Consider the following 12,096-nt stretch of genomic DNA (forward strand, 5'->3'; position numbering starts at 1 on the left):
ACTGTTGAGCTCCGGATAAGAAGTTATTGTTCTACTTTACAGACTTATTGTCTGCTCCTTCCTTGAAAATAAATGTATTTGGGACAAATGGAGGAATGGAAGGTTAAATACAAAAGAGTGGGGAAATATTTCCTCAGAATTGAAGAACTCTTCCATTTCCACTTTCACTCTATTGTTGTTGTTCTCCAAGTGAGCATCCAAGCAAGGATCTCAGGCAGGATTGTGGCATAATCACTTGAAGTTTTGACAGGACTAGCTATAGGACATTTGGATGAAGTTGGAAAGCCCTTGTTCCTAGAAGCTAAGAATGCATTTTTGGGGCAAGCATTATAAGAGGAGGACAAAACTGGCCAAATTGTGTTTAGTTATTTGGGTTTTTTTTCCTTCTTCATTACCATCAATAGGCTGAAGGAGATCTGCAGAGAGTTGTAGTATTTAATTTGTCACAAATAAAAAAAAAGCAATAAAAGTCCAAGCAGGAGGGTCCTGTGTAGTCCCTGCCTGGTCCTCAAAAGCTAAACAAAATCAGCAAAAAGTTGAGAGTAGGTTTTGGAATTGTTAGCTATGGTGAAGGGTTAACCTTTGCTTAGGGAAAGAACCAAGGTTTGTAGATCCAGGAGTCAAAATTTCCTGCTTAAGAGTCAGCTATGAGTGGGTGAGAGGATCAAAGGGCAGGAGTCTGCTTGGCTGTAGGTATTTTATACATATAAATAAATTGGATCTGTCATTTCAGTCCCCTTACTAAGTGTTTGTGTCATCCTTTACACATGATGATGAACTAGTGCGGATCTTAAAAAACCTGCCATTTCATGACAGAAATGGGAATGAGGAATATTATGAACAGTTGTGAAGAGACTTACTGCTTTAATATATTAATTTTCTTTCCAGATTTTTTTTTTAATCTTAGATTTACAGAAATGTAAAGCAGAAACAAGGTCTGAGAGTTTTTTGTTTGTTTTTTTTGTCTAGACATTTTTCAGACTCTCCAGGGAAAATGCAAGCGAATTCACAGAGCTTTACAAGGGTAAGCTGTTTGTTTGTTGTTGAGGATGTTTTGGGGGGGTTTTGTTTTGTTTTGTTGTGGGTTTCTTGTGCTATTGTCAATCTGTCCATTCCTTTATAAGGCCAACTTTAAGGAACTCTCCTTGCCCCAGAGTGTTTCCAATTCTACTGATGCTTAGACCGGAATTTTTAGACAAGTTTTCTAAATCCCTTTGCAGGTATTGAAATGAGATTACACCTTGTTTYTAGTGGGGATGTTTACAAGCTCTTAGGTATTTAAGTCTTTAAGAGAGTGCAATGAGGTTTTGATGGTGCAAAGTATTGATAATCATGGTGAAAGAAATGTGTAAGTAAAAGCATTTCATTTGATGATAGTTATGGGCATAGCTTAGCTGATATTCTTTCAAATGGAAAAAAGCACGTTGCAATCAACTTAAATACAATATTGTTTTTACATAGGAGATTTGGATATTAAATAGTAATAGAAGTATTGATTATTCTGAAGGCAAAGAGCAAACTGCTCAAGTTTATCTGAAAAATAAGAATTTTGTTTAAAAATTTCCTAACAGTAATCTGTTTTAAAAGATGGCTGTACTGAGTAATTGTATTTTTTCTGACAGTTTTTGATATTAAAAACTATAGAAGTTTCTCTGACTATTCAAGTACTATCTAATTTGCAGATTAGATACATAAAAAGTCTTTATTTTAGACTTCGTTTTCTTCAACAGCTTCCTGTTACATATTACAGAAATGCGTAAAAACTAAACACACACACACACACACACTCACACTCTAAATCAATAATGCATTATTAATAGTACTTTTTTTTTAATGCATTGGTCAATTACTCAGTATAAGTTACTTTTTATTTCAAATAAACATCTGTGCCTTGACAGCAGTTTACTGTTTAGCCCAATTTTTATGTTAGAATTTTTCTGATAGTCTTTAACAACATTCAATTTCTTTGGAAGAATTCTACCATCAAATAATCCTAGTCTCCTTTGATTGTGTTTTGTTTAAATAGTGGTTTGAAAACACGTAGGCTTTCAGGTTAGAAACATACAGATGCTCCTAAATTTGAAATATTTTACAGTCAATTAAAAATTTTTAGTGTTTCTTCTTTTTTAATAATAGCATCTTATGACTGAGGTAAAAGGGAGAATAATTGTAATATTCTTCTGTACTTGTCATTTTTAGGTGGTAATTATAAATACATTTGAAATACAGGAACAAACCATGTGTAAGGAGAAATGATCAACTTTTTATTCATTAATATCTGCTACGTAACAGTACTGGATAACACATGGCTAACACTTGATTATCCTGTGACTGATACTATTTTTTTCCCTTAAATTCTTTCAGTGATGAGTATAGTCACAAATTAACAAGCGGACAAAATGCCTGTCCTGTAACAGAATTTTTCTATTTCTGCCTTATGGAAAGTAGTGTGTTAATACAGAGGTCAAATTGCATAAATTGCAAAGGGAGTTACTTCTTGGTCATGCTAGAAGAAAACCTGTAGGATTTGATAATACCAGACTATTGGGCAGCTGTGTAGCAGGTAAATTATCTCAGCAGGTGTGTAAAGCAATATTGGAGGGAAGATTTGAACTAATATTTGCATAATCCTGTGTGGTGTGGGGTTTTGTTTGATTTTATTTAGTAAYCATGCTGGAAAATAGGTGCAACTGTTGAAACAGAAAGCAAAGTTTTTAGAATATGTTTTGGGTTTTTTTTTAATGCTATTACATTAAATACACTCTTCTCCCTCACCTAATCCCAGCTACTGTTTGACTCCMATTTTCTGTTGTGCTCTCCCTTTGATAGAATGGAACTGTCAGGTTAAAAGGGAGCATAAAAGGAGAATAGAACTGTGCACAAAGAAAGTGAGAAAGAATGCACAGCTTTTCTTTTTTTCTCATAATAGAACAAATGGGAGGAACAAATTAAAAATAAAGGAAGCCCTTCTTTTAGCCACAGTGTAACAAACCTGTAGAATTTAGGAGTTAGTATGTAAGGATATGTGCATAATTAACACCCTGCCCCCCCCCCCCAATCTTTATATGGGCAATGGGAAAAAAAAACAATAGTGTTGTAAGCTAAAAGAATGACTGGTGTTGCTTCCCATATCAGCTACAAGCCAACTGCTGGTTTATGGAAGAAAAGAATTCTTCTCAACCCTCATAGAATTACTTTCTTACTGTCTGCTGCAGCCTATATAGCATAAGACAATGCAGTGAGTGGTGGGATGCTCAGCTAACGCAAGTCAGGAATATTTCTAGCTTTCTAAATAATCTTAAGCAATGTGGCTGCCTGTCCTGTACTTAGAAATCTGTAGGGTCTTGGTAAATAGAAATGAAGAAGATCTGGTGCAGGGGGACAGGATGGAATGGGACAGGATTTTGTGCTTGCTTAAAAAGCTTGAAAGTAATAAGTAGTATTCCTTAAATAGTTTGTTACTCATTSCATATCCTAGACTTGGTTGAGAATTTTTGAATAAAATTCTCAGAATTTTGCAGAATTCCCTAAGGCTAAGAGTCTCACCCTGTCACTCAGTTTTGCAGCTCAGCCTCCGAACTGAGGCGTGGAGAGCTCTGAGGTACACCCTTCCAGGGAGCTCCCTGAAATTACATTTATACTAGTAAATTAAGGCCAGGAAACATTCCTGGGCACTGCAACTCGATTGTCTATACTGTTACATTGTTCGAATGGTCTGTGGCGTGGCCAGGCCAAGTAGCACTCTTTGAAACAATTCCTGCATGCTGTTCAGAAGTTAGCATGAGCCAGGAACCGTTCCCAATAGACAGTTTGGATGTGGCCACCCTGACTTGAAGCCTCGCATTTTAAAAGTATGGATGTGGGTCATTCTGTACCCATTGACCTCGGAGCCAGAGAACAGTCCAAAGCACGTTTAACTTACTAATACAGAAGTAGCCTTAAAAGGAGCCTTGGAGTTCAGGAGCCCAGTTTTGTTCCTTTGTTACTTCAAAAACGGATCTTTCAGACATCTTTTGTTTTTGCATGAAACTTGTAAATTTTTGTTTCAGAATGAAATCTTTCTTTTTCCAGTGTTTCAAGGGAATTCTGATTTCAGGAAACTTATAGTGTGCATGCATTGGATTTTAAAATATCTATTTGATTTTAATTTGGCAAAGATTCAGGAAAACACAGTTAATGCTCTGCGTGAATGTTAAAATACTGTCATCAAAAAACCTTATGTTAAACTCTGCTGTTTCTTCAAATAGTTGAATAGGAAGAATTACGTAGTTCTGTTTACTACAGCTGTGACTGATAAAAGAAGCTTTTAGATTAAACTTAAGTTTGAAACTTGTAAGCAGCCTCTATGAGTAGCTAATACAAAGCATGTTCTTTGGGCAAAGACTCAAAGTTTGAAAGGAAGTGATACAAAGCTTGCTTCCTACCCATCTTTTCTTGTTTCCTCTTTTTTTTTGGGGGGGGGGCAGGGGAGGTGCTAGTTATGATTACCTGTTTTAGTGGAAGACTGCATGGTGTATAATTACGATCTAATAGTGTGTCAACCTTAAACAAAACCTAATTGTAGTTAGTAACTTGTGGTCTTTGTAGTCTATCAAATGCGTATTTTGTTTTAAATCCATTTGCTAGAGAACAGTTTAAATTATGATAAAGCTTTGTGTGAATTTCACTCTCACCTCCCTTTTTAGAATTATGTCTCTTAAACATGAGGTCACTCTTAGAGAACATAACAAATAACTGATGCATTATACTGTGTATTCCATTTGTTTTTCTACTTTGTAGAGGACCTTGGACTGCTTTTCCTGGTTCTTTATGCTACCAAACTTTGCCTTCCCTGATTGCTAGATATGCACTGTTGTAGTGGGACACTTGCGCCGCATGTGCTTGTGCATTAAAGAAATTGCAATTTTGCAATTACGGATTTGATATCTTTTGTGTTCTGAGTGGGTTCTGAGCTTTGTAAAAACAGAAGACTTATTTTAAAATTAAAAGACTTATTTTAAAATAAGAGTGTAAATTTACATGTGTTTGTGTAATGCAAGCTTACCAAAGTCAGGAGATCAAAATTATGGTTGATGGTAGACATKTAGTGCATTTATGGGATCTGCTAAATTTTGGGCACAGACGTCTTGCTATGGTGTTGGATACAGGTTTTTAGAAGGGAATAATTCAGTCCTGTGTATCACAGAATCACAGAACAGTTGAGGTTGGAAGGGCCCTTTAAAGATCATCTAGTCCAAGCCCCCTGCTCAAGCAGGGTCACCTGGGGCACATTGCCCAGGACCCTGTCCACATGACTTTTGAATACCTCCAAGGATGGAGACTCCACAACTCTGGGCAGCCTGTTCCAGTGCTTAGTCACCCTCACAGTAAAAAAGTTTTTCCTTAGATTCAGACAAATTCCTATTTCAGTTTGTTCCCTTTGCCTCTTGTCCTGCCACTGGGCACCACTGAAAAGAGTCTGGCCCTGTCCTCTTTAAACCCTCCCGTTGGATATTTAAAGGCATTGGTAAGATCCCCCCATCAGTGTTCTCTTCTCCAGGCTGAACAGTCCCAGCTCTCTCGGCCTTTCCTCATAAGAGAGATGCTCCAGTCCCTTAATCATCTTAGCGGCCTTTGGCTGGACTTGCTCCAGTAGCTCCATGTCTCTCTYGTATTGGGWAGCCCAGAACTGGACGCAGTACTCCAGATGTGGCCTCACCAGGGCTGAGTAGAGGGAGAGGATCACCTCCCTTGACCTGCTGGCAGCACTCTTCCTGATGCACCCCAGGATGCCATTGGCCTTCTTGGCCACAAGGGCACATTGCTGGCTCATGATCAACTTCTTGTCCCCCAGGACCCCCAGGTCCTTCTCGGCAGAGCTGCTTTCCAGCAGGTCAACCCCCAGCCTGTACTGGTGCATGGGGTAAACAAGGTGTGGAGTGTAATGAGGCCATGTTCCAGGACTGTAGCAATCAAATTCTAAGAACCTGATTAACTGTTGTCTGCACATATGGACATGGGAGTTGTTCTGTCAGTGTAACTGGTTTTTGGAAGAGCTTTTGATTCAGTATTAGAAGATTTTCTAAAGATTTTCTATAGAAATAATTAAAAATCAGATGTATTGCCAAATATAGACCTTGTTTCTTCTTGTCACATAGGTAGGTAGAAGACTTATTATTACTGATTTTCCTATTGCAGATTCCAAAGACTTGAGTTAGCTAGCTGTATTTTTATCAGCAAATTGTAAGCCTGACATTAACAGTTCTCCTATATTTTTGAAAAGATCCTTTCAAAATCCTTTATTTTGAATTCTTGATTCCTTTCACAAAAGGAGGAGTTGGCTATTGTAATACAAAAACTTACTGTAACTAGATTTAGTAAATGCCTTAGGAAAGACAAGTTTTTGTGAAATATCCCTCTCTTGTCACTCCTTGCCTGGGGAGTGGAAGCATTTACTGTCTGGAACTTTAACACTTTGTTCAGGTAGTGTATATATTAAAAGTTTCTTATTTATTTTAGGATTTCTGGCTTAAAGCTAGTGGGAGAATCGTTTTCACCAGCATTGCACCTACAATTGGAAGAGAGCTGTGGATCTCGAGAAAATGATGTGAAGTTACTGAAAAGAGTTGTGGATTATGTAAGTGTCCCCATAGTGTTTAAAATACATTGTTGCCTTTTAATTTGAATAATGAACCAAGTGTATATGGGTAGAGTAGCTACCCTGTTTCTTGGGTAACTCGCTGGAATGTCTCACAAGAATGCCTGCCCTGAAACTCGGTTTCTTTGCTATCTGTAGGCCTGTGTTAAACACCATCTTCTAACCATTTCTGGCTGAAGATGGTTGTAACACTCAATAAAAAATATATGCATCTGAACTTTGTACTTTAGAAAATGATTATTTCCTATTATGTATTTCAAAGCCCAAGTTAAATTTGCATTTAAAACAGTTGCTTAGAAAACTGATGGTGTTTGAAGGGATAGCCTGTATTCCTCCAACAAAGTTCTTTTGGTATATATGAACAATCTGAGATATAGTTTTCTGTAATTTTGCTTGTTTGAGTCCATGGACATGTGAAGAATCTCGTTATGTTTTGTACTTAGTATTTTTTCCATCTTTGGTACASACTGGTTCTCTTTTTCTCATGTGAAGGAGGTGGAGGTTGATGATGATTGTGCATATTTCAGGTGGCAGGTAAACAAGACTGCACTAGAGAAAGAATATAGTTGATTCTCCTTTAAAATATATTTAAATATGATTTAATATTCTAATTAAAGACTTTTTGCACAACCTTCAAAACCTCCATTTGGGAAAGAGCTAATGATTATCCTGACACCAAACTCTTAAAATTTTGTTGAATGTCTTCAGTGATCACAAGGATATGCCACCTGAAGTTCCTGGAATGATGACTGCTGTGTTTTCTTTATCTGTAGTGCATGAACAGTGGTATTGCATTAACTCAGGCCCGCTATCTGGAGAAAGAAGAAAAGTGTCTTCCCCCACCTAGGTTAGTAGAAAGGCAATTTATTATTGCCTTTTATTGGATATGACTCTTTATTTTTCTTTGTACAATGTTGAGGTTCTGTTAAGTAACCTAGATTGAAYAGTGTGTTAGGTGGGAAAAGAACCCTGCTTTTTGAGTATATTTCCAGTGACTGTTATAGGGTGCTAATATGCTGAAATAACTATATCAAAATGACCTGAATCTTAGAGTTCAGCATGATACTGGCTTTGCCTGTTTACCAGGCATATTTCCATGAGCTGCAGATCTGCAGGTAAGATAGAGACCAGTTAAAATTATGTGTTTCCTGTGCATTTGGACAAAAGTAGTCTGACCATTTCTGTTTAGTCGTATATCTTGTTTCTGACTGAATTTACATTCATAATCCTTTTTCTGGAGGTAACAGTTTTAATGTGTGTTGAAATTAGTACAAGAAAAGCTTAAAACTGAGGCCAAGGAGTAATGGCTATTGTGACTGTTCTGGTTTTCTTTTTCTAGTATTCGAGTAGTGATAACAGTGGAACAAACAGAACAAGAACTGGACAAGGCTGCATCACTTATTAAGGAAGCTGCACAGTCTGTACTGAATTAGACTGCTGTTTTGGATACCTTTTTTCCTCAGATTATCAGGATATGTGTTTTACACCGTATAGTGTCTTGGCTTCCACTTCAGATATTCAAGTTTGTCCACCGATGGCACTGAAGCCTTACTGAGCAACAAGATTGTTCCAGAATGGTACAAATGCAGTGAGGGGAAGAATGCTGAATTTTGGAACTGGTAAATGACACAATGTATTTACAACTTCAAACTCTACCATTTAGTAGCATTCCTTAAAATGGAATATCGACGTCGCACACAAATTTTCATAAGTTTCATCTTAAAAAGCCTTAAATCTATTTCCTCACACCCTTGAATGTTTTCAAAAATATGTGTAAACATTTGTGTTTTTTTCTCCAAAACATTAATATAAAATGCATAATTTTCTCTGAATAGTCTCAGAATGTAGGAACTTCAAATAAATTTTAAGGAAAATTTTTTTTCAAAATGAAGATAGCTTGTTCCTAATACTGCCAGAAAGGGAAGAATAACATATTAAGAGGTATATTTCAGCTATATAAAGTTGTTTTGTTATTGAATCACAGTGGGAACTTCAATTCTTATTTGTTGACCATTTCTGGAAGGCAATTTTTCAGAATCCCTGGCCAGATTATTCTGTCATCTAAATGATAAATTCATATTAAACACTATTTGCTTACTGCATTTCATATGTAAATATATGCATGTTTGACATATTATGGGTGAGGTTTTTCTTATTATTAACTTAAACACCTAAACTTAAACCTCTAAATTGTGAAACTGGTGCAATTTCGTTATAGTATGTTCAGTCAGGGGACCTTCGCACCAGTCTTGAAGAGGAGGTATAAACCATATGAAGAATGAACCAAAGTTCTGAAACAGCCACTGAATATAAGCTTATTCAAACAACATTGAAGCACTAAAATACGTGTGCTAAGTTGTATCTCTAAACAGCTATACCTTAGAGGGGAACACTCACAGATAGATATTAAGGTTTTGGGTGGTACAAATACTACTGAAAGGCAACTCAATATGTATGCCTAAAATCCTCACATCATTGGAAAATAATTATTTACAGGTTATGCTGTAAGGATTTTCGATAAGCACAGATGGACAGAAACATTACACCAATCAGAGAAAACTGGTAAGGGAGGATGGCAGTAAACTGTAACTTTTTTATAAAATAGAAACTATAACTATGTATTTCAGGATTTTTTTTTTTTTTTAAGAATGCCTATTTAAAAAAATTTGTATTCTGCCTGATCTGTATTCTGGGTTGTTTTATAATTATGTGCCTTTTTGGTTGCTGCTGCAAGGACTACAGTACTATTTTTGAGAAAGAACATTGTTTAAATAAAATGTTAAACATGTTTAATTCAAATCTTCATGTATCATATGGTTGAATAATGCTACAAAGTCTAGCTATATTTTATTGAGTGTTCTGCATCAGGTGCCTGTAGTCTGTGTTGTTTCCTTCAGTTCATAGTAACCAAATTTGTGCTGGCTCTCCAAGCTTTGCAACTGTGTACATTCAGGTAAACCAGCTAAAGTTGTGTTTGGGCACTTTTGTGATTGTTGTTGCTGCTGTTAGAAATAGTGACTCTGAAATCACTCTCTGTGCAGTGTAAAGAAACCTTTACCCCAGTGTGAATGAGTATAGCTATTACATTGGCATTTATGAGTCTCTCTCCCTTAACTATAAGAGCCTGCGAGAAGCCAACAATTTAAAAGAGTAAAAACATGAGGAAGAAAGCTGATTTTCATTTTACAGGTTGGAACTGAAGCACAGAACAGTCAAGTTTCTCAAAGCTCTCAAAGATTACAACAGAGCTGGAAAAGAAAACTTACTGCTCTACTTTGAGTCTGTGAAACATTTTTGTTTTGGTAATACAAAATTGTATTGTCAAAGGCAAATTCATTTATACAAATTCATTCATACATCAAGCCTTTGATGTATGAGTTGGGGACAAATGAGATGCTTGGATTCTAACATGGCATAGTAAATGGTTTCGGAGTTCAGGGTAAGCCTATGAAGGTAAGCAAATCACTAATTAACAATGAAATATTAGATTGCAAAATCTGTATTCACTGCTCACATTGTGTTTCAAATTGTCTGCAAACGGGGAGAATTTTTTTGGTGCCACCATTGAGAGCCAGAAGCAAACTTTAGATATGTGTGTGGTTTTGTTTTTTGCTTTTTTTGAATGAAGTGATGACACCTAAATTGGCAGGAAGCAGTGGAACTTGTGGGAGTTTCAAAGCCATGACTAAGTGGTTCTGAGGAGACAAAAGTTTGAGTATGCCATTAAGAGACATTATCCTCCAGTTCATTTAGCAAACTTATACCCAGCATTAAAACATTGGTAAAACTGCCTTTGTCCATTGCTGTTGTTTATAGTGCTTAGAAAATCAGCACTTAGATCACAGTGAAGTATAATGCCTTGTGGTTAATAGCAATTGAAGTATTTTCATAATGTGTGTTTTACTGATGGGCTCTATGCATGGTCTCTGGTAGAAATTAAGAAGCTCAGGTGATCTACCGGGTGGAGAGAGAGATTCCATGTCAGTTTAAGCATGTCTGGCCCTCTTCATTTTGTCTCTTTTGAGAAATGTCTCTGTTTGACAGGGCAAGCAGATGAAGCAAATGATGGCTGTGGGGGAAAAAAGGTTGGCTGGGGTTAGAGAGACAGCAGGTGATTCTGGTTAAACTTTTGACATTAGGAAGTCAGATTGGAAGCCTGTTAGGGTGCTTAAATTCTCAGTGCTCTAGGCTGATAAAAAGATGAATAAGCCTGTTATAGTCGCTTTGCAGTTATGCTTGGATGAAGCCAGACTTTTTCACACATTTCATCAGATGCAGCAGCAAGGCTGGATCTTCGTAAATAAATGGAAAGCTATTGAACTTTACGGTGATGTAGATCAAACCCATAAGAGCCTGATCCTGAACTTCAAAGTTTCTATTTAAAATAAAAGTCCAGATTCTTGATTTGAATTCAGCTAATCTATGTATTTTTACCTTTGCCAAGGATTGGGATCAAAGTTGCAGCTAAGTGAAAGCATCAGGATGATAAATAGTGATCAAAAATAAATGTTATTAATTTTTTACTAAAGATTAGTATTTAGTACTTGAGAAGCAATACATTCTAATTGTGAAATGGCCATCTATTGAAGTTGTCCTGATGAACATGGCTGTTTGCAATACATAAGGAGTTGGATAGACTGGAAATAATTTATACTTGGAAGATATTTTTGCATAAAGAAACATGTCTGCATTATATGTGTGTGTGTGTGTATATATATATATATATATATATACACATTTTTTTTTAAAGTAGAGGACATGTTTTCCTTGAACATTTAAAAATAATTGATTGTTATTTGTGTAGGCTCATTGTTTTTGTAGGAAAACCTACAGATGCCTTTTCTGTTTATTATAGAAATCATTATTTTTGGATAGGAGGTGAAATGCATAAGGAAAGTATTAAGAACGAAGTGGAGGTGAGGCTGAATAACTTTGATTTTTTCACTTTTGAAATACGATCCCAGTCACTGCACAGAATGGTGCACTGTCTCCTTTCTGTCACTCCATCTGGATTTTATTATTTTAAACAGGGTTGTGGAGTGTTGGCATTCACTGATCTATGAAGCTGCTACTGCAAAAGTATCTTGCATCTTAAGATGACTCGAGAACTGTACATGAGCTGTAAATGCTGCTTAAACAGAGGAGATATTTAGAACTAACACAAGCATTTGTGCGTTAAACTGTTTCAGTGTCTCAATAAAAGGAAGTGTCTGGAGAGCGTTTCTTGTTGTGTTTTTATGTTCTTTGGCAGTTTTCATGCTAATGAGGTAATGGACTTAGTCTGTCTTGCTCTTGATGGACTGTTGAGACTGCTAGGTCATTCCAAAATATGCATAATAAAAGTCACATACACTAATAAATTGGCTGAGCTGCAGACTGTCGGAAGCTGCAAGCATCTATCAGGGAAGAACTGCTCTGTACATGACCAATTTCTGATACTTAGGTAGCAGATACTTAAG

The 12,096-nt window shown here is 36.5% G+C and overlaps 1 protein-coding gene across 3 annotated transcripts in view; it reads left to right on the top strand.

Annotated features, from left to right (window-relative positions):
- The window catches only part of SPTLC1 (serine palmitoyltransferase long chain base subunit 1), a 38,026-nt gene extending 26,174 nt beyond the window's left edge, over positions 1–11,852 (top strand). For 2 of the 3 annotated variants that reach the window (XM_026081959.1, XM_026081960.1), the window contains 4 exons: positions 970–1,024; positions 6,499–6,616; positions 7,411–7,484; positions 7,977–11,852. In XM_026081959.1, coding sequence (XP_025937744.1) covers positions 970–1,024; positions 6,499–6,616; positions 7,411–7,484; positions 7,977–8,070 — 341 coding nt within the window. In that variant the 3' untranslated portion in view covers positions 8,071–11,852. The remainder of the gene's footprint in view (positions 1–969; positions 1,025–6,498; positions 6,617–7,410; positions 7,485–7,976) is intronic. The other variant, XM_026081961.1, reaches the window with a different exon arrangement.
- Positions 11,853–12,096: the final 244 nt, after the last annotated feature.

This window comes from Apteryx rowi, unplaced genomic scaffold (genome assembly GCF_003343035.1).
Source record: "Apteryx rowi isolate R43461 unplaced genomic scaffold, aptRow1 scaffold_563, whole genome shotgun sequence".
Lineage (NCBI taxonomy): Eukaryota > Metazoa > Chordata > Aves > Apterygiformes > Apterygidae > Apteryx > Apteryx rowi.